Source organism: Rhipicephalus microplus, chromosome 2 (assembly GCF_043290135.1).
Source record: "Rhipicephalus microplus isolate Deutch F79 chromosome 2, USDA_Rmic, whole genome shotgun sequence".
Taxonomy (NCBI): domain Eukaryota; kingdom Metazoa; phylum Arthropoda; class Arachnida; order Ixodida; family Ixodidae; genus Rhipicephalus; species Rhipicephalus microplus.
The window spans coordinates 78,896,031-78,919,145 of NC_134701.1; the positions used below are offsets into that span (position 1 = coordinate 78,896,031).

Below are 23,115 nucleotides of genomic sequence, written 5' to 3' on the forward strand. Positions count from 1 at the left end.
GTCGGGTATTTCTTAACACTCGTGCGTTAAAATTGCCCATGTGTGTTCTCGTCGTTCCTGAGCAGATACCAAGTGTCAACCACCTGTGGCACATACCCGCATACATACCCTTCAGCCATGGGTATGTGCCACTGCCAGGCGGGAAGTGTTTGACCACGTACGCGAAGGGATTGTGATATTGTTCATGTCTTGACAAGTGCATCGTATTCCTCAAACCATCTTACCCTCTCACGCTAATTTTGGTTCACGCCAAGTAAATGGGGTGACCACGAGAGCACCCAAGCGTAAGCGGATAGATAGATAGATGGATAGATACGCTTAAAGTCGCCGAAGTTTGCTAAGAAATGCTTCGCATTAAAAAAAAAAACGCTGTCGTGATAATTAAAATGTGCACCTGCAGAAAACAAGACATCTTCACTGTATTACATGACACGCGGGCAGCATGTAGCCTGTTCTTCGCTGCGTCAGCACGTCATGCTGCGGCCATTTGCACTTTTTTTCTGGTATAATTAGGAATTTAATAATGGCTAGTATGACGAAACTAGCGATGAGTTTCGGCTGGAAAAATGGATCTTTCAAACTTTTGAACTTAGTTTTCGAAGTAGGTGTTGCTGGCAAGAACTCCGCCAGCAGTGCAAAGGCATGAATTGCTGGAGCAACCAACAATAGGTGGTTCACATACATCGCAAGTTCCGCCAAACTGTACTTTATTCATTTCTTTGCAATCTCACAAAGAAGAGTAAACCATAAACCGCTGACCTGGCGAGAAACATGCAATATGCTGCCCGAGCATGTCTCGTTTTCTGCAGCCGCACGTGTCGATTGACAACGAGGGCTTTTTTTTTTTTTTGTGCTGGATGCCTAGAGGCTGGGGTGCTTCAGCTGCCACTCATTAGTATCCTTGCATTGCATTGCTTTGTGGCTGTTAAATGTCGTTTTAGTGGATTTGTGGCGAAATCGGGATCTGGAACTGACACATGGCACCCAAAGTTTTCGAAATAACCGGACTGGTGCTAGCTGCCGTTTCAAATTATCCACTCAAACTTACATTGTAAGGTACGGGACTGCGGAAATCCTTCGAATGAAGCGGGACTTCGAAATAACTGAGCTTTAATTAATGAGGTTTTACTGTATATGTTTGCCGAGACTGAGTTGCTTCTTGTGTTCTGTGCGTGGCTCGCAGGTGATGCGGAACAAGCACATAGCCTCGGTGACGCTGTACCAACGCAACGGCCGACTACACAGGGCCAAGGGCACGGCCTCATGACACCACCTCCTTATCACTCTGTCTTCGGCGCACATCTCCACTAGTCACCACAATGCCGCCGCCGCTCCTTCTCCGCCGCCCAGACCCCTTCCCTTGCGCTTGTTGCCGCAGCCGTCGTCGTTACTTCGTGAGCCCCTGCCTCGTCGCGCACCTCCGGGACTCTGAGTGTCTGCATTGTCGTGTGTGCGTGTGGCATGTGTGTGTGTGCAGATGCCATTTTGGAAAGGAAGCGTGTGGAGAACCCAGGTCAGTGTCATTGAGAAGTGAGAAAGAGAGAGCACAAGAATCACCCCAGTGCACTCATGTCTGATATTTTTAGTATTATTATTAACTTTTTAAGGCATTCATTGTTTAGCAGCATTGCAGTTTTAATGCTTGCAGATCAGCTAAAACGCTGAATCCTGCTTATCATATGAGATGATCTGTACATCGAATTCAATGGGCTTACCAGTTGCATTAGCATTTTGCCAGGTTTGAGGATTGCAGGTCTATCAGTGAAAAGCATTGCTCTGGATGCTAGACTGGAATATGCCTTAAAATTTATGGTTTCTAATTCGAGCTTCGGCAGTGTTGCGGAAAATGAGGCTATCTGCTGCAGTTATTATCTAATTTGAAAAATAATCAATGAGACATGTTGGGATTAGCCTTCTTTTTTTCTCCAATGTTGTGAATCGAAAATATTTTGTCGTGGCCACTTTAAAAATTCATTGATGCTAGTTTTTTTTTTTTTTTTTTTTTTTTTATTGGCGCTAGTATGCCCTACGGCATCAGTTAAATAAAAAGGAAAAGTTTTGTTTCCTGTATGAAGGCCAGGAGTTGTCGATGCAGTGGACCGTGCGTCCAGCGCGTCAAGTCAGGTGGTCGGCCGGGGTGGTGGTGAAGGCCGCGTAGGTGGCGAGTGCGAGCCTGGTGAAGGCCCGGGCAGGTTCCCAATAGGTGATCAAGCGTTGCCTCTGTGGCTGGGGCAACGCAGAATGGGCACGTCGTTGGGGGAGGCTGTGCACCAGATGTCCATGTAGCCCGGATTGCAGGAGTCAAGGCGGCGCCCACACGAATCCTCCTGAGCGCAACCTCCTCTCGGCGAGTTAAGCCGCCGGGAAGGTCAGATCCACGCGGAGGAATGAGAGCACGCGTGGAGCGCCGGAGGGTTTCTTTGTGCACAAGCAAGCTGTCCTTCGGGGACAAACGAAGTAGAGGCAGCGGGTGTTGAACAGTCGCTGGATGGCAAGCGGCATCTGCTTCCACTTGAGCCGGTGCAGACCGGCGGGTCCACAGAACGCGGACAGGACAGGCACATGAGTGGATCAGTCGGTGTATATCGGAGGCTATATCGATGGAGCTGGTCACTTTTCGCAGCTCTCGAACTGCCTGCGTGGAGTCCGTATATACAAGCAATTTATCGTGTGACAAAGAATCCATTTTGGATATCATAACTGTTAACCCGTCCCGTATAGCAGTGAGCTCCGCTAATACGGATGGGAACGGTGCCTCTGTTACGTAAGAGCAGATATGTTGGATTTCAGGTTGCGCGGGGCATACGAGACTGGTGTGCAGAACGCAATTATCGGTAGCTGCGTCTACGTATACCGCTAGTGAGTTCTCGGTGGTAGTGACGATGCCCTCCTGCGCCGCTTGTCGGGTGGATTGTCGCAGGCGGGTCAGTGGTCGGTTGTCACTGGCCTGTGCCTTGAGCCATGGTGGAACTTCTGCCACGGGTGCGTCAGGCTGTGGCAGCGTTGAACCATAGTAGTGAGCTAGAGCTGCCGCCGCAGGAACAGCTTGACTCTTTAGGTAGCGAGCGACTCGACGCTGGTGTACAATTTCGTCGATGGTGTTGAGCTGCGCTTCCGCCTGGAGGGTCGTGATAGGTGTCATACGGGGAAGGCATGTAATCGCCCTCATGGAATCTCGGTTGGCGGTTTCGAGCAAGTCCCAGTCTCTCAAAGTCAGTCGTTGAAACTGAGCTTGATAAACGAGCCGAGGTTGTAGGATTGATCGCACCAAGATACGGGCCATTCGAGAACAGGCACCCCCCGTCTTTTGAGAGATGCGACGAATGAGATGGAGGGTATTAGCACTCTTCCGGCGAGCAGAGCGAACCCACGCATTCGCAGAGCCAGATGCGTCCAATTCGACCCCGAGCACACGTATAGTGGATACAGGGGTGAGGGTATGGCCATTTAGGCTCAAACATATCGGCGTCTGCAGGAGGCGACGGCGACCTCGTCTGTTGGTGATAGACATGAATGCAGTCTTCGTGGCAGATAGTGTCAGTCCTATGCGCGCACACCAGTCCGACGCCTTGTCGAGAGCACTCTGGAGTGCCTCCTGCTGGCGTTGAAGGTCTGGATGTAGTGTCCACACAGTCAAATCATCGGCATACAGGAGGAAGAAGGCATCTGGAATGCGTGCTAGTTGCCACGCGAGGGGCAACAGGGCAATATTGAAGAGTATCGGGGCTAGAACCGAGCCCTGCGGTACACCCCGCTTCATTACAAAGTGTCCGGTTCGTTCCTTGCCTACTCTGATGCAGAAGGTACGGTGTGCCAGAAAAGACTCCACAAAGTCGCAGACGCGAGGCGGAAGTTGAAGCCATTGCATTATGTGATTGATCGCAGAGTGGCTGACGTTGTCGTAGGCCTTATGAACGTCCATGGCGAGAAGGGTTCGAATGCTGCTTGATCTTCTTCCCACAAGCACCATGGACGTCAAATGATCTAGGCCATCTTCCGTGCCCAGGTGCGGTCGAAAGCCAATCTGGGCCGGATGGTACCAGGCGTGCTTTTCCAGCCACCAGGAGATGCGCGACGCCAACATGCGTTCAAGAAGCTTGCACAACGTACACGTTAGAGCAATCGGCCGAAGATTAGAGAGGCTGTTCGGGTGCTTTCCCGGCTTAGGTATCGGCACAACTTCGGCATGCTTCCACGATTCATTGATGCTAGTTGACCAGTCGAATTTGCCTTGGCAGTTTCTCACAATGCATCTCCGTAAAATTAGTCCTGGCAGTGTGAAACGCTTTAGTGAATAAAGAAGAAACTAGGTTTTGGAATGTCCACGCCTGCGTAAAAAGCCACCGCAGAAGCTCTTCTGTGCTGACAGGTTTCTGAGAGAAAAATGACCATGCAATCTCAAGAAAGCACTCATCTTATGAGACATGCTTTGAATTTATGTCTATGCCACACTCACAAGCGAAGCACGTGCAAGTTTCACCATTCACAGACAGTCCTGAACGCTGGGAACATGGCACTCCAGTGTTCAGATGACTTCAAAACTTAGAAACACCGTGGGTAGAGAGCTTGTGTCCGTGGTGGATGATAACAGTTAGTCTCAAGTTTCGTTGACATGCACGGTAATGCAGCATGCGTGAACAATGAAGTGCCATTGGATGGGCATGACTGGTGCCTGTTAGAGAAAGCTGAGCTTGTAATGACTGAAACTAAAAAAAAAGTCAACAAATGTATTTAATGTCACTTCTGGAATGAAAAGACATTTTTATGTAGCATCAGTCATCCTGTGTGATAAGATAAGCGAACATTTTTCTTTTAGTAGAACAAAGTGTTGTTTCTACAGCCTGCTACACAATTGGTGCTGAGAGCATGAAATGAGATACAGAAATGATATAAGTGCACCCTGTCCAGCGCTGGTTCCCTATACAGAGCAGTGTTGACTTGACTGAGAGTGCTTAGGAAAAGTTTTTTTGGAGTACTCAACGTTATCACACACTCCTTACTTTTGCTAATGCATTAATGAAGCCATCGCTTGAAAGCATGAGGAGAGCTGAGGTGCATGTGTGTAGCTTTTAGATAACTGGCAGCATTGTATTGAGAGGGCGGGTTCTTGATGATCGCCAAAAAGAAGGTATGCAGGCAGCCTGTAAGGAAATGCGATGGAGACACATGGGCATATTCGCTAGTCTGTTTTCAAGCAAAACGAATCTGCGCCAAAGACGGGACAACACAAATTCGCAGGCATAGTTAGTAGCACGCTACCGCACCAACACATTGTCTTGCATGGTCCAGGACAGGCATAAAAATGCAGGAATGGTTAAGTTCAAACTTTTCTCAATCGGCCACAGCTCCCTCTGATGATGGATGACAGCTAGGGTCATGTGACATACTAACAAAAGAGTTGAGTGACCTGATCATAGCTGCAAACCTCTCTGAAGAACTCGTGTGTTTTAGTCGGGTCGGTGAAAATTTTTCACTTTCATGAATTTCAAAATTTGTTCTCATACAGTTTACTCTCGTTACGATGGACTGTAAAAATCTGGCAAAACAAGTCCGTTTTATCCGAAGTCTGCAATATCCAAACTACGGGAGGGGGGGGTGATCGTCTTGAGCAATTTTGCTCAGTCGTATGGGGCAGGCTGAATGTATTCAACAGCATTGTTCCAAAAGACTTCAGTCACCAGTAGCGATTACTAGTAAAATAGCAGCGCAAGTTCTAATCGGCTGGGAATGCATTCCTTTGTATTTGTGAGAAGGGAAGGCATATTTGCTTAACTAGGGCCACCTACCGGCCGCTGGGGGCTATTGCCCCCGTTCAGCCTTCACTGCTCGCTAGATGGTATGAAGTAGCTCTGAGAGTTCTAAACTGAGCAGTGCCAAGGCACCTGTTGCATTAATATTGTAATTTGACATCGGAACTCACCTTCTTACAGCACCGGAACATCATACTTTCAAAACTTTGGTCGTTATGCCTAACAACAGAGTGACGGATGTCTGACACAGAAGAGAAGCATTTTATTTACATTAATTTTGAAAAGAAATTTGTGATGAGAGATTGGCAAGCACCGTTGAGCAATGATGCAAGGACTTAGCACCGCATTTCAGTCTGCTGCAACACTTGATCTGTTGGCATGGCCAACTTGGGGTGTGTTCTAATACTCACCGCAGACGGATAAATAGACAGCTAAATGGATGGCGGCAATCTTAACTCCCATTCGAATTCTCACGTAATCAGCAAAATAGAGACAGCTTCGAAAAGACTGCATCGTAGACAAATACGATGCAGGCTACTTTGCGGTCTAAACAAGATGGCGGCTTAGCGAACCGCTCGAATAGATCAGACCTCGCTGGAATGGTCGTCTGCGCACAAGCAGATGCTTCACTAGATGCTTAATGTGAGTAACGTTTAATTTTTTTTAGATTTCGACACTAAATAAGCCAGAAATTGCAATATTTACGTTTGTTTATCTTAGCTTTCTTTTGTCGACGCGAGGTGGTGCCTCGTTGTGTAGAAGCCATCCAGACATGTGTTTCGTTTCTCGCACAGCATGGGCTCGGTGCTGTCTTCTAAGCTGTCTGCGTAGACTGTCCCTGATGCTGTCTAAGAATTGGAACACAGCCTTGCTATAAGACCCTGATTAGCTTGGCTGGAGGCTAGGCTTGGCCAGAAGCCACGAATTTTGCCTGTTGCAATATAAAGTTACAGTAGTCTGAGCGTGCGAGGGGTGGCGTGGTCAAGCCTGTTGTCATCCCACGTAAACATGGCAAAAGTGTGCTTTATACAACCAATATAAAAAAAATACTGCTAGTTTTATCCGATCTAGCCGATAGTCCGTTGTATCGTGGTCCAATAAAAGTGAGATTTGCTTTAATTATTTAATGCACCGACCAAACTTATGCTGCGAAATGGTCCATGGTATCCGAAAGTCTGTTGTATGGGGATCCACTCTCATGAGCATAGGCTGCGTCTCAGTCTGTCCAAAAATCATTCGACTGATTTCATGATGTAGTACAGTCTTCTTGAACAAAACTTGAGCAGACCAGGAAAGTATGTTTTTCCTAAAGTTTCAAAACCTCAGGGAGGTACTTAGCAGTGCAGCAGTCAACAAAATTAAAGGTATAGTTTAGTTTAAACAGCACTTCGGTCTCCGAACAACTTTTATTCATCTATGTATTGAAGGTCTGCTGAAGTCTACTGTATGCTAGAAGGTATTAGGCATTTTGTGTTCAGTGAGGCGTTATGTAAGCATAGTGTAAGCACTTGATATGCATAGGTATCGAAAAAAGAATTTTTTGTACAACTACTCAATCTACGGTCTGCCGCACCATTGTGGTTGTCACATGATCCTAGCTGTGTTGCTGTGGCAGTGTTGCTTGTTGAGTCCTCTTTATTCTTGTTGTGCCACCTGTGTTTTGTAGTATTCTAATGAAACGTGTGTGTTAAGTTACAAAATAGCCCAAACATCTGCGGTGTGAAGTTTTCACAACTGTGCAAATTTTCACACAGGCCAAGGTAGTTGCACCAGCTTTGTAAGAAGGGAGAAGGAATACCTTTTTTTTCTATTTTTTAGAGTGTTTATTTCATACAAGTACTACTACTAGCAGTGTTATAAATCCGATACTATACAAAGGCAGCTTCCCTGCCAGTCATGCCTAGAAATTTGAAACATTGTCACTTATATCATGAACTGAACTACACTACAATGCTATTGTGTCTAACAATCTGCTGCCATCTAAAAAAAAATTTGTTTGAAAGGATAAGTTAAAGTTTCAAGAGGTTTTAGTTTGTAGGGCTGATGACGCATCATTCTAAATACTCTTCATTAATGCAGGGGCATTGTTATGACTAAAATCTGGAAACACTTGTTATAGAAAATGTTTGCTGGCAGTTCTCTTGTTGTGCCGTGAGTTGCTGGAACTAGTGAAGTTCACTCTAGATATTTGCCACTTAGAAGATGCTCTTAGCTGTGAAGGGCCCCTTGCATATAGGTGTTCCCTTATTTCTGGGCTGTTTCTTTTAGCTGGCACTCATCTTGCGTCACATACTTATCAAGCCTTGCATGTTAATACTAGAAGAGTCGAAAGGATTCGTTTGCCAAAGAGTAGTTAGTAATTTGGTCGAACATCTAGTTGTTTGGGTGCATCTGTGTGATCCCCAGGATGGAGGTAGGTTGAGTAACTCTGTTTCCAATTAAGACACTGTTGGCCTGTTCTGTAGAGTCACTTAGTAGTCTACAGTGGCGTCCTGATCGTTAGATGAAGCATAACGAGCTATTTGAATTCAGGTGGCAGCACAAAGGAAAATGGCAGGGGAACGTAAAAGCGATGTTGCAATTGTTGAGTCGTTGCTTTTATGGCCTTGTCCCTCTTCCGGCTGCTTCTTCACTTGGCTAAATCAGTTAGCACACGAACAAACACTGTGCGAGTTTTGTGTGAAATAACGGTGGTGCAAGCTGGTTGTGGGTTTTGCATGGTTCGGCACCTCGCCCACACGCCTCAGCTTTCTCACCTGTGAATGCTTGATGGTAATATTCAACCCTACAGGCAGCCTGGTGCAGAATTTGTTGCCAGCAACTTCACTGCTGCATGGGGATTTTTTTTTAAGATTTAATTTAATTATTTGAATTGCTTATCCCGGGAGTTTCATGATTGTTAGCAATACGATGATACTTCATGCTCATGGTTGCTGCATTTTTATGTGTTACCACATATGCTCGATTGTAACACGCCTTCGCTCCTGTCACTCACTTAGACTTGTCGTAGATAGGAGAGAGAAAATTTGCCTTTGCTATTTAGTAACGTTCACGTTTTTGCCATTACTGCTTGACGTCCTTTGTCTTTATTCTAATGCGGAGGTACTTCATGCTGCTCCACAGAAAATAACTGGCGTGTTTACCAGCTTATTGGATATCAGTTTGCCATAGAAATTCTTTGCATACCCATCCAAATCCAACTACCAGTCAGCCTGCAGAATTGAAATAGCTGTTTGGTTTACACAGCTATGAGCACGTACGTACCCCTTGCTACTGTTACAGGTATACAGTGTGAGGCTAGTGCCACTCCTGTGCCAATGCTTGTGGTTACTGGAGCATAGGTCTTAGACACTGTTCTATGTACAGTGCTCACAGATTGAAACATGACATAACAGGCCTAAGTAATAATGAGTGCACATCCTCAGGGCAACTCATGGGAGTATATCGCATTTACTCGCATAATGAACCCACTGTTTTTTTCTTTCAGAAAATTTGGTGCTAATTTGGAAAAAGGGTTTATTACTAGGGGAAAAAAGTAACTGGAGTTATAACAGCAAAAATATTGTATGATGGTTTTGCTTACTTTCGCCTGCGAAATGCGTGATGACTCTTTTTGCCTCCCAAAGATCTTGTTTGCACCCGTAACGAACGCACACGGATCGGCGCTGCAGTGTTGTTCGGCTGCTCGGTTGCTATGCTTCAGAGCATGCTCGACCTACTTTAGGTGTAAAACAAGCCGTGTAGCCAGCATACCAGCGGAACACGCCCTGTGCAGCAGGTGTCCTCAACTAAGCTCACTACAACAAGCCCGACAACAAAAATGCAGCGTCAGATGGCGGCACACGAACCTCGCAGACGATGTGCTGTCGGCATGGATGGCGCTTTGCATGGCCCTGAAGATAGCGGGCGCGCGACAAGTTTCCATGCCGCACGCCTGCCATCACGAAGGCCATGCGTTTGTTTTTTGTTTTGTCCTCGGGTGGCTGTGCTTGCATGGCGCTATAAGCAAAGAGGTTTACCTTGCATTTGAAGATGACGCTCCGCCGCGAAAACTGGGACTTAAATTTTGATTGACTTCGTCGTTCGTGCTGCTCGCAACTGTTTAGCATGGTTCCTAAATGGGGCTTTGACTCGTATTGTGTCATTATTTTGTGATATAATGGCTTGATTTATTATTGTTTTGATTGTCAATTGCACTGGGTATCACACCGAAGTAAAATAAACAAATACATCAAAAAACTTTTTTTTTTTTCAAGAAGGAATGTGGGCGGTAGGTTCATTATGCGAGTGGGTTCCTTATGCAAGTGCGTACAGTAATTTTGACGAGACACTTGAATAGGAGCCGACATTATGTTTAGCGGAAGGATTCGTAGCGACGTGATGTCATTGTCTCGTCCTATTGCGCATGGCAAAACTGATGTCCATTATCAATACGACTGTGTATGTGCAGTGTTAGGCTTTTTCTTCCTCTGAGAGGCTGGTAAGTGTTACAGTTGAGTGAGTGTAATAGCGCAAGCCTTTTGTGTTTTTATTGTATATATATATGTATGCAAGCTTTTAGCACCTTTGTCATAGGATTGTGCTGATCTCAGATTTGTTTATTGTACTGGAAGACTAGGACAGTGTTGCTGGAAAGCGTGTGTACAATGTTAGCGCAAGTACGCACATGAAATCATGATCGCATCACACTCACCTGTGTGCGTGTGTTTGCTTGTAACACACATCTCAGGCATTTAGCTGTGTCTATTAACGCACAAGCATGCAGAGATGTTAGCTTTGTACTTTTTTTTTATTATGTTAAGAAGTGGATTGTCACAAAGGATTGACAAATGTGTTTTTATGCCAGGCCCAATTACCTGTCTGTGTGTGGTGCAGGGAATGTGCTGGATTTTGCTGTCACCCTTGCATAGCCATTAGGTGGAATGCCGTAGAGGCTGCTTGAAGTGTAAATGTCATTGCTGATGTACTATATAGACTCACCATTGCTTTTCGTTGCTTCCAAAGACTGCTGTGCAGGCGCTTTCTAAGCTATATGTAATATGATTTCAACATAGAAGGCAACTCATATCAAACTGTATGTGTTTTCGCGGTGCTTGGGCCATATGACTAATGGCATTTTACACTTAAGAAGGACATGTGCCAACATTGCATTTGTGATAAAAAACATTGGATACTGCATTGTGAAATGAGTCCTTGCTTTGCTCTCTGTCATACACGAAAGAAAAAAAAAGAAAAAGAAATCTTGGTAATATTTAGTGTGTTTGAAGTTTGCCTGACTGTGTGTAGTATTTAAGAATGCTTGTTTTTAACTGAAACAACTTTCTTGTGTCTGAATGTTTTATAGCAGTGAGGCACTTTACGTTTTCAATCTTTTCTTTTTGTGAGGCTTTAATGGGTCTGTATGCTGTCTAGTGACAGGTTTTGTTTGCCTTCATATTATTATTGGTGGTCTGATGTATGGGTTTAGCTCTTTGCATTATTATGTGTGTTGAAAAAGACACCATATTGTGTGCGAAAAGAATCATTGCTGTTGATAGAACACAGCTTTGTTTTCAGTTTCATTCCCAGCAGGTCTTGTAGACAAGGAAAGTTTTTCTGCGCACTTCACAGAGCTGCTAGGTACTCCCTATTTCTTCATGTTTATTCTCTCAACCTTTGTTCAGGCACGTCACTCTCATAAACCTGTAATTTGTCCCCTCACGTCAGGTGTGACTGATGCGTGGCTTTCTTCTTGTGCACAGAGTTTGCGTATGTACTGAGCCCCCTTGATATCGATGGCTGCTTGGTGCGGCGCCTGCATCTGTAGTTTTGCTCATTTTGAGCACTGGGTGAGTTGTGTAACTGTGAGTGTGCGTGTGTGTGGTTTTTTTGTGACCTTATTTGTGGCTTTGGTGATGCCTGATGGGAAACTTGTTGTTACATTTTTTTCGTTTTTACATACAAGGTTTTTGTTTTAGCGTACTCTAACAACGCTGTGTTGAAGCTAGCAAGGTCTTAATGCCTCAAGTTTCATGTTCAGTTTACCTGACAACTGAACAGAAGGAACAAATTCATGTATGCATGCCAGACTTGGAGTGGCAACGTTCTCCGGAAAGGTGCCACGGTTTAAAATCTGTTCTCTGGTCGTATGCTGTGTCTTTGTACGTGTTCTGTACTCCACTGCATAGCCTGTGACCAGTTGCACTGGAAAAAAAAAATACAAAAAGATAAACTGCCTCAATAAACACTGATTGGATATTTCTGCGCCTTTACTATATATGTCCGGCACCAGCACACACTCCTACATTGGTAAGCGTTTGCACACTTCTATTGTTAAGGAGCGGCGATGGCGTAGTGGTTAGAGCATCCGCCTCGCATTCAAAAGGTCCGTAGTTCAAATCCCGGTGCCGGGCAGTTCCCAACCGGATAAAAAAAAAAATCCGCGTGGTGATGGAACTGCATTACGAGGCCTGGGGTGCGGCCTCACCGGTTACCACTGCTGGGAACGCACTCCCTCACCAGAGAAGGATTGGCCACCCTGGTGCAGTATCTGGCCACTATCTCCCACATGCATACGTCAAATAACTCACGGCCCTCAGTCCCCAGCAGCTGCGAAGCAACTGACCACAGCGGCGGCCAGATCTGCAACGCAGCAGAGGGTGCTAAGAATCTCTGGATCCGGACAGGCCGCCATTGGAACCTGAACTTGGCAACGTTTAACGCTAGAACCTTATCTAGTGAGGGAAGTCTAGCTGTACTACTCGAGGAGCTAGAGGGTGTTAAATGGGATATAATAGGGCTCAGTGAGGTTAGGAGGACAGATGAGGCCTATACGGTGCTACAGAATGGGCACGTCCTTTGCTATCTGGGCTTGGCTGACAGAAGAGAACTGGGAGTGGAGTTCCTAATTCACAGAAACATAGCTGGCAACATAGAGGAATACTATAGCATTAATTAAAGGGTGGTAGGCATCGTAATTAAACTGAATAAGAGATACAAGATGAAGGTGGTACAGGCTTACGCGCCTACACCCAGCCATGATGACGCTTCAGTTGAAAGCTTCTATGAAGACGTGGAATCGGCAATGAGTAAGGTAAAAACACAGTATACTATAGCGATGGGCGACTTTAATGCAAAAGTAGGGAAGAAGCAGGCTGGAGACCAGGCAGTAGGAGATTATGGCATCGGTAGTAGAAACGCCAGAGGAGAGCTACTAATAGAATTCGCAAAACGCAATAATTTACGGATTTTGAATACCTTCTACCGAAAACGAGGAAACCGCAAGTGGACATGCAGGAGCACTAATGGTGAAAATAAGAACGAAATAGACTTTATAATGAGTGCACACCCAGGCATCGTGCAGGATGTGGAAGTGGTTGGCAAGGTACGATGCAGTGACCATAGAATGGTACGATCTCGAATTCGTCTAGACTTGAGAAAGGAACGACAGAAACTGATATGCAAGAAGCTAATCAATGAGCTAGCACTGAGAGGGAAAGTACACGAATTCAGAGTCTCGCTTCAGAACAGGTACTCGGCTCTTAATGAGGAAACCAACCTTAGCATAAATACAATGAATGATAATTTGACGAGTATAATTACGGAGTGTGCAGTGGAAGTTGGAGGCAGGGTAGTTAGACAGGACACTGGCAAGCTTTCCCAGGAAACGAAGAATCTCATTAAGAAGCGTCAAACCATGAAAGTCTCAAGTACAACAGACAAAATAGAACTGGCAGAGTTTTCGAAGTTGATTAATAGGCGTAAGGTATCCGACGTAAGAAGGTATAACATGGAGAGAATTGAACACGCTCTGAAAAACGGAGGAAGCATCAAAGCAGTGAAGAGGAAACTTGGGATAGGCAAAAATCGGACATATGCACTAAGGGACAAAGAAGGCACAATAACTACCAATATGGATAGGATAGTTAAAATAGCAGAGGAGTTTTACAGAGATCTGTACTGTAGCTGGGACAACCACGACTTTAATACTATAAGAACTAGCAGTAACCCAGATGACACCCCATCAGTAATGATAGAAGAAGTCAGAAAAGCTTTGGAGAGCATTCAAAGAGGCAAAGCTGCTGGTGAGGATCAGGTAACATCAGATCTGCTAAAAGATGGAAGACAGATTGTGTTAGAAAAACTAGCCACCCTGTTTACAAGGTGTCTCCTGACGGTAAGAGTACCAGAGTCTTGAAAGAACGCTAACATAATCTTAATTAATACATAAGAAAAGAGATGACAAGGGCTTGAAGAATTACAGGCCGATTAGCTTGCTCTCTGTAGTATACAAGCTATTTACAAAAGTAATTGCTAACAGAGTAAAGAAAACATTAGAATTCAATCAACCAAAGGAACAAGCAGGATTTCGAACAGGCTACTCAACAATCGACCACATTCATACTATGAATCAGATAATAGAGAAATGCTCAGAATATAACCAACCACTATACATAGCCTTCATAGATTACGAGAAGGCGTTTGATTCAGTAGAAATATCAGCCGTCATGCAGGCACTGCGGAATCAGGGCGTCGATGAAGTATATATAAACATTCTGGAAGAAATATACAGGGGATCAACTGCTACCATAGTGCTTCATAAAGAAAGCAACAGAATACCAATTAAGAAGGGTGTAAGGCAGGGGGGACACAATCTCCCCAATGCTATTTACCGCGTGCTTACAGGAGGTTTTCAGAAGCCTAGAATGGGAACAGTTCGGGATAAGAGTTTAATGGAGAGTACCTTAGTAATCTGCGCTTCGCCGATGACATTGCATTGCTGAGTAACTCGGGGGACGAATTGCAACTCATGATTATGGAGTTAGACAAGGCGAGCAGAAAGGTGGGTCTTAAAATGAATCTGCAGAAAACGAAAGTAATGTACAACAACCGTGGAAAAGAGCAGCGCTTTTAGATAGGTAATAGTGCACTTCAAGTTGTAAAAGACTATGTCTACTTAGGGCAGGTAATAACCGCGGAGCCAAACCACGAGATTGAAGTAACTAGAAGAATAAGAATGGGGTGGAGCACATTTGGCAAGTACTCTCAAATTATGACAGGTAGATTGCCACTATCCCTTAAGAGGAAGGTATATAACAGCTGTATCTTGCCGGTACTTAGCTACGGAGCAGAAACCTGGAGACTTACAAAGAGGGTTCAGCTTAAATTGAGGACGACGCAGCGAGCAATGGAAAGAAAAATGGTAGGTGTAACCTTAAGAGACAAGAAGAGAACAGAGTGGATTAGGGAACAAACGGGGGTTAAGGATATCATAGCTGAAAACAATAAGAAGAAATGGACATGGGCCGGGCATGTAGCGCGTAGACAGGATAACCGCTGGTCATTAAGGGTAACTAACTGGATTCCCAGAGAAGGGAAGCAGGTCAGGGGGAGACAGAAGGTTAGGTGGGCAGATGAGATTAAGAAGTTTGCGGGTATAAATTGGCAGCAGCAAGCACAGGGCCGGGTTAACTGGCGGAACATGGGAGAGGCCTTTGTCCTGCAGTGGACGTAGTCAGGCTGATGATGATGATGATTGTTAAGGGTACAGGGTAGAGTAAAATTTGAAAAAATATCACTTTTTTTTGCAATTTGGGAAGAGTGTCTCTTTGTGCATATTTTCCACATTCATCCTTTGTCGCTCTACACGAGTTTTTTTTTTCAAGTAAGTAGTTAGTGAAAACGCATGCAAAACAAGCTACTCGTATGGGCACAGCGCTTCTTGTCTATTTTGCTAAAAGAAACTTCCTGTACAAAAGCCAAAATGCTCGTAACAATATTAATATCTGGGGTTTTAGGACCCAAAACCACGATATGAATATGAGAGACACGGTAGAGGAGGGTTCTGGAAATTTCGACCACGTGGTGTTCTATAACGTGCACTGACATCGCACGGCACACGGGTCTCAACAGTTTCGCCTTCATGGAAATGCAACCACCGTGGCCAGGATCGAAACCTTCGAGTCCGCAGCACTGCACCGTACCCACTGTTCCACCGCGGCGGACGCCGAAATGCTTGTCAAGAGTTGGCTGTGGACAGGAAATTGTCAGGTTACTTTAAGGCAGTCCGAAGACACACTGCACCTTCATATTTACACTTCATCTTTGGAGCACATTGGTTCGAACACTTTCTTGTGTTTGTTGTTCTTGTCGATAAGTCAAGATGCTAAGGGATGCCGAAAGTATGTCAGCAGGTGTAAATATTGTGGTGACCCATACAGTTCTCTTGTATATATGAATAAATGGTAGTTATATATGGAGGCACTGAACGATAGACCATCAAGCTATTGATAGTTGAACCCCTAAGCTTTTTGAGCGTCTTTTGAGGTGAATCACATGCAGGGTGACAATTGGTATGCTCTAGTGGACATGACTATTATTTGTGATGGAGCAAGACCATATAACACGTGCAAACAGCCAGGGAAAGTGTTGAGTCAATAGGAATTGTGTCACAGAGACTCTTTCTTTTTTTTAGGTTAAGAATCTTGACGATTGTGACATTGATAATTGTCCTCGCTTTTGATGATGGTAGTATTGCAGGAGGCAAAATTCTTAAAAAGGACTGAGGCTTGGCTAAAGTAGAATTAGCTGGAAAACGTTGATTGCACTCGGCCATACATTGCGGATATAGCTGCATGACAGCTCACAAAACAAGCAAGGCAAGCATCATGTGAGGCACCTAAGTAAAAAATCAGTTTGGAAATGATTGCAGAGCATAGCTGCTAAGTAAAATAGTCGAACAGTGTTTGTGACAAAATGTGCTCGCTTTGCAGGCGTTTTCGGACTTCAAACTCGATAATCTCAAAAGTATTTTTTTTTATTGCTTAGGTGCCTATTTATTTTAAGTATTAGGTTAGTTTATCATTTCTTTGTATTCTGCATAAATGCATATTGCTACTGAAGCAGATTTAAAATTATGCACTTCACAGTTTTTGTTTCACAAGTTTTTCTAAATACCAGATAACTCAAAATATAGGTCATCTTGTAAAAAGTTTGCAACAATTATAAGATTAGGCAGATTTTAATGAAACTGTTTCAGTTAAAGGGCCAGTAAACAATCCCGAGGTCCAGCAGCTGGTATAAAGAGAAATATGTGCAAGAAATATGGGCATTTTTGCTTTGTGTATATGCTTCCTCAAGAATTTTGCGAATACGTGCGATATTAAGGAAGTTACAGGGGTTAGAATATCGGTTCCAGCTGGTTTCGAATCTTCGTGTGGCCTCGCCACCCTTCTTCCTAACATGGAGGGGAAGGCGTAGCCCGTCCTCCTGAGTGGTTTAGACCAATCGAAAAGCTGCGTGCTGCATCAAGTCGCTGATCGGCGACTTCGCGTCACTGCGCGCAAAGGTGCAACAGCTGTGCCTATTGCGCCAATATGATACTTTTTTTTTTATTTTTGCGCTGAGCTGCGTAAAGCCATGAAATTTGCCGAAATTGCGTCACGAAAGACGCCACGTTTGCCCCGTGTGGTGTGCGTCATCAATCAATCCAGGCGCGCACACCGCAATGTTCGCGAAACGCGATCGACCGGATGAAGTGAAACCGCTCGCCCGTAGGTCCGCTGACCGCAGCGGATACGACGCAACTTCAAAACAAAAATGCATTGTCGCAGCAAGAAACACATCGTGGGAAATACGAGCTTTTTGGTCGGCAAACGCGGCTATGACATGTTCGGAATTGAAGCTGGAAGCTTTTGCCGCTGTCACTGCGCGAATCAACCCGACGTACGGCGCACGCCGGCGTTGCCAAAGACCACGTGGTTAGCAACGGCATATGCGACAGATATCCAGTGCCGTCGCCGGGCCAACGGGCGCGTGCCGTCATTACTTCATCTAGTCAAACTTGCCCAGCAAGCGACCTGAGAAGTTGTGCTCTAAACTTAGCATGACGATAGTTATAGCACGAGAACAAAACTACGACACAGAGACAAGAGGGACACGAAAGACTTAGCTTAGTGCGGAAAAAAAAAGTTGGGAGGAGGGCAGAGAAAGAGGGGAAGGGGTGTGGTGTAGTGGTTCGAAAATTTTTTGCCTTGGTCTTAAGCCACCTTCGCCGCTGTACACTGGTAGCCTGCGGGAAAACGTTTCAAGGTTCGGAAGGGGCTATTAGCACTATAGTCACGGGACACAGCACAGTTGGTTCATTTACTCAAGCATGTATACGCCACATAAGTGGGAATAACAATATGATCGCTTACATTTAAAGATGTTACTGGCAATCATTTGGAGCACTGTATGATATTTCTGCAGCCTTGGAAAGTCAAACAGAACTGTGTGCCAGTACTTTTTTTTCCTTCGTTACATTTCTTCCTCACTTTTACGAATCTCCCGAATCTCAAGGTCGCCAGCTTAGCGAATCCACATCTCAATCCTCAGAGCCTGTCAAAGGATTTGACAGGCATGGTTAATGCCAACGTGGACTTTATCATTGCTTGCTGAGTGAGATACGTGGTTCAAAGTATTACTCTTATGTAAGTAGCAGTGCATATACACCCTGCATGATTTAGGAATATTGAATAGTTTGTACATATTTCTTTTCTTTGCTCGTAGTTTTTTTAATATTGCCTCAAATTTGGTTTTTCGGGAGAAATGATTTTTTGTTCTCCCAACCTGCTCAAAAGTCGGGTTTTGGTACTCCAAAAGTAAGATTTTTCTGCTTCGAGAATTGCTCTAAACTCTATTTCGCCCCTTGCGCGTGAAAGGAGGATTGGCCAAAGAAAGGAACGCTGGAATAGTTTTTTGAACAGGATGCCCTGCGCAGCGCGCAGTGCGGCAATATTCTGTAAGCGTGATCGCCGTTGTTTAGTCTACGAATTGCCGAGCTTCTTTAAGGGGTGTGAAAAAAAAAAGTCAGAGCCCGTTTACTGGCCCTTTAAAAGAGCGGAAAATTTGGAAAAAAAAAGGTGCATTCATTATGTGAATATCCCTTTTAGCCACTGAGAAAATGGTACCCCAAGTGACCAAAAATGCATATAGGAGATGTAGGGCCTACCCGGCGCCTTTAAGGTGAAGTGTGGCAGCTACGTGCTGGTAAGTCTGTTAATAGATTTCTTTTTAAGTGCCACTACCGACGCCTCAGTCTGCAGATCCCTCCATGGAATCGCCCTGCAAGCCAAGTGCCAGTCAACGTACCTGTGCATCGGGCCAGCCACATGATCAGGGGATTGATTGACTTCGGACGCCGACATTACGGTTTGCACCGCTTCAACCGGTATGACTAAAGCCCCTCCATGCGTCTTACGCCGGCTGGGTAGTATAGACGCGGCTGGGTAGGGGCTTTAAGTACTACCAGTGATTCCGTTAGGCCACCGCAAACGGTATGGAAAGCACTACGGCGAACCGCTCCACACTTGAGAGTACGCGGGCACCGAGCTCGAAGACGTCGAAGACAGGTTGGTCGACTTCAAACGTGTCGCTGCCTTGAACAAGTGGGACGACGTGGCGAATCTACGAGGGGCGTATTTCTATATGGAGGACGGAGTACATACCTGGTACCAAAACCGTGAGGAACAATTGACATAGTGTCGCGAATTTCGCTGTCGGCTGCTGGACATTTGCGCCAGTGCTCGTAGGCGTGCGCAGGGTTCCCGTTCATGAGGGGAGGGGGAGGTTCACCGCAGCCTCCCCCACCCCCACTTACTACTAAGTCAATGTATGAGGCTCATTTTGCACCCACACTCTTAGGTGACTAGGAGGGGTGGGCGGGTGACCTGACCCCCGACCCCTAGTCAAAGTAGGAAGCAGATTTTGCGCCCCCCTATTAGGCGACTTGGGGAAGGGCGCCCCTCTGTCCCCCTCGTGTGCACGACTATGCGAGTACTGATATCCACAAACGAGCGGAAGTGATCCAGGCCCGCATGCAGATGCCTAACGAAACCGTCACGACCTTCGTCGAAGATATCACTCACCTGTTCAGACGGGCTGATCCGAGAATGGCGGAGGAGTGGCGCCATCTGATTCGGGTAGAGCAGATTTTCGCTGGTCCGTCCGAATACGGTCGCCGAGCTCTTGTCTGAGGCGGCCAGAATGCAGAAGAGGCTTCAACATGGATCCACCCTCTATGAGCGGCAAATAAGCAGCACTTCCGCTATTGAAGTTTTCATGGCTATCCGCAATAATACTGAGTGTCTGCGAGAACTCATCCACGCTCTGTAATAGGTAAAGAGTTGCCAAATGCTACCACACCCTCAGTCCCTACGGTGAACAAGTATTCTGAAGGACGAGTTACACCAGACACTTAGTGACTCTGTGGCTCTTGTGAATACCGCGGAAGTACCATCTGAATACTGGCATGCGACCTCCGCCCCAGCGATCTGCTGGCGCATGGTCTCACAGTCCCCGCCAAGAATATACATTTTGTGAAACCTCGTTGTCCCTTTGGTGTTCTAAAATGTTTTTTTAACTCATACTAACGCAATTCCTTTCCCGACATCAAGCCTACCGAATGACTTTTTGCAATGATGTTTCAAGCGTCGGCGTGGCTCAGCGGTAGATCAATGGATTGGCACGCAGGAGACCTGGGTTCGAATCCCATTGTGTCCGTGTTTTTTACAGTGAAAGCTGTTGTGGGATCACAACAGGGGTAGCGTGCGGGGCCGCAATTGTCCGCCGAATGAATGAAGAATTGTGCACTACAGGCATAACTCTTCATCGGAATCAGCCACGGCGTAAAAAGAAAAAAATGCGTAAATTTATTTGCAAGTGTGTAGCGGGTACCACGCTTCCCCAGGAGAATAGCATAGTGATTGCTGGCCTACTACACAAAAATTCACAGCTTTGCCTAAGCAATGAACGCGATAGCAACATATTGGAAGGTCACGCGCAGAATGGCAAGCAGATCGAAACGTGCCCCACATTTCTCACGCACAAATGACGCACGAAACGCACTCACAGGTACAGATGAACGCGAATAAGCGTCTCAGTTGTTAGTTCGCTGTGTCTGAAAAGCGCGCCCTTTTCGAAAACGAAGGCTGTGCAACAATTGCAGTGACCTTTGTGCGCCCGGTAACTACAACAGAATCGTTCCCACAAAACGTAAAGGCCAGCAAAGACGTGCGATTCTCCCCACTGTAAGGGCGCGTGATCGAGCGTACACCCCGTTATTCTCTACGTGGGTCAAAGTCGGGTGAGAGATGGGAGCCGCCACCAGGGAGACTTCATGTGCGCGCGTCTCCATGGGTGGTGTCAGCCTTTGACCCACCACTTGCCGCCACCCGCTAAAACACAATGTTACCAGTCCCAGTTTCCATGGCAACAGGCGCCATGTTGGTTCTTGCGGCCAGGCGTTCCAGCTCCGTCGCACTGTACCAGCTGCATGTTGGCGTGGGTGTGCAAGCTGCAGTATGAGCTGCGTTTGATTACCCCACAGACGTAGCTTCCGCTACGACACCATCCTCACGCTAAGCGCACTTACAAGACCTTTGAAGTGTAAATGCCAAGGTGCTGCGTGCCACAATGCAAAACCATCTGGAGACCTTCCCACTTCCCGACTTGCTCTAGCCGACGGAAACGCTGGGCTACACAAGTGAAGTGAGACTGCATGGAGGCGACTACTTCTCACCGTGTTTGTGAGGTGAGTACCCGTTGTATTGCGAGGGAATTGTGTATATCACCGCACATTTCGTGAAATGGCTGACTTAGCCATGCAACGAAAAGCAGTTTGAGCAAAGTAAGCACGACAACGTGCACAGTATAATAATAAATTAGACTTCGTTCGGCTACGCTGTGTGAGCGGAAGATGGTTGAGTATATTTGTTTATCCTTGTGGTCAAATCGCAGTTCCTCAATCGAATGATATAACTAGTCGAATGTGTGGTCCTGCATGCATTCACTATCTGCACTTTGTCGGTTTCCGAAGCCGTCGCTGCATTCGTCGCGGAAAACGCCCGGCCCGTAAACCACCTACAGACACTCCCGTTCGCGTCTTCCTTTGCTGGCAGATGTTCGCATTCCTGCCATTTTACCTCGGTCGCTGAGGAAGGGCATTTGGAGAGGTAGACAGACGAGCCGATGAACGCGTTCCCTGTAGGTGCTTGTCTTGCACAGTTGCAACGCAACTTACTTTTAGATGCGGAGCATCTAATACTCGAGGCTTGTAGTGCGGCGCCGTCCGCAAGCTTCCTCCTCCTTCTTCCACCATCTGTGCATCCCTTCCTTCTCTACACACCGCGCGCGCTTCACTCCTCCACCATCTGTGCACCCTTCCTCCTCTACACACCGCGTGCGCTTCTCCTCTTCACGAACATTCGCTAGCTGTATAATGTAGCGCGCATGCGCCGTCATGCTTCGAGAACATCGGCAGCTGACGCGCGCGCATGCGCCGTCGCGCTTCGAGAACATCGGCAGCTGACGCGCGCGCATGCGCCGTTGCGCTTCTCCCCCTTCTCGAACATTCGACAGCTGACAGTGCATGCGCCATTGCGCTGTATATATACTCAAGGTCGGCGCTCGCTCGCTCAGTTGCCGCTCGTCGGTTGGTTTGTACGGCGCGTCGACGTCCAAGGTCGCGGTGAAATGAATTCCAACGAATCCACAAACACAATGATCGACGTCCCTTCGACCAGCGCCGCCTTTTCGCATACATGTGTACGTGTTCACTCATTTAACACCCCCTCCTACAACCACGTTAACCAATTTAGCCATCGACCCAAGTAAGTCGCAATTTAACACCACATTTCACAACCACGTTAACCAATTTAGCCATCGACCCAAGTAAGTCGCACTTTAACACCCCGTTAACCAATTATATGTTCCGCATCCTCCTCAGTGTTCCCCCGAGGGAAGCTGCGGGCAATTTTTTTGTGAAGCTTGCCATGGGGTATTCGTTCTTCGCTTCAATGACACGCGCAACTACACCGAAACTCGCTCAATAATTGCAAACAGGACTTCTCTTTAATAAGTATGAATACGACAGATTTACTGTTCGTGTCCGTCCATCCTTCTGTCTATCTGTCGGTCCTGAACGGAGCAGTATATGTGCACTAAGCAGGTCGGTTGTCAGTCCATAACTCAAATATGCCCTATGTGGTGCATCGTTATTTGTGTCGTCCTTTTGTTTCATAAGCAGACACACAGATCATTTGATATCGTAAACTCCGCTTTTATTTTGTTCTTGTAGAGAAAATGTGTATGGACTCCGTATACATGGTCGAAGCCGTGTATGATTTTTCGTCTTATTGCTTTACTCTAGGCCCACTACGACGACACAAGCTTCCAGCAAAGGAGGCACGATGGTTTGAAGACACAAGGCCAGATGCTGTTTGGATGCTGTTTGCAATAAAATCTGACCTGGATAAACTTGATTTGTCCCTCGTTGCTCCCCCTTGCTTTTCTTCTAGCCTATTATACAGGCTTGTGGTATAGGGGGAGGGCGGTGTTAGGTGATTGA

The 23,115-nt window shown here is 46.1% G+C and overlaps 1 protein-coding gene across 5 annotated transcripts in view; it reads left to right on the top strand.

Annotated features, from left to right (window-relative positions):
* LOC142796294 (phagosome assembly factor 1) overlaps nucleotides 1–23,115 on the top strand; it is a 172,172-nt gene that overhangs the window by 113,073 nt on the left and 35,984 nt on the right. For 4 of the 5 annotated variants that reach the window (XM_075886585.1, XM_075886588.1, XM_075886584.1 and 1 more), the window contains one exon: nucleotides 1,184–2,074. The exons of the other annotated variant lie outside the window; for it this stretch is intronic. In XM_075886585.1, the coding sequence (XP_075742700.1) occupies nucleotides 1,184–1,267 (84 nt within the window). In that variant the 3' untranslated portion in view covers nucleotides 1,268–2,074. Of the gene's footprint in view, nucleotides 1–1,183; nucleotides 2,075–23,115 lie in introns of those variants that run through there. 5 annotated transcript variants of the gene reach the window in all.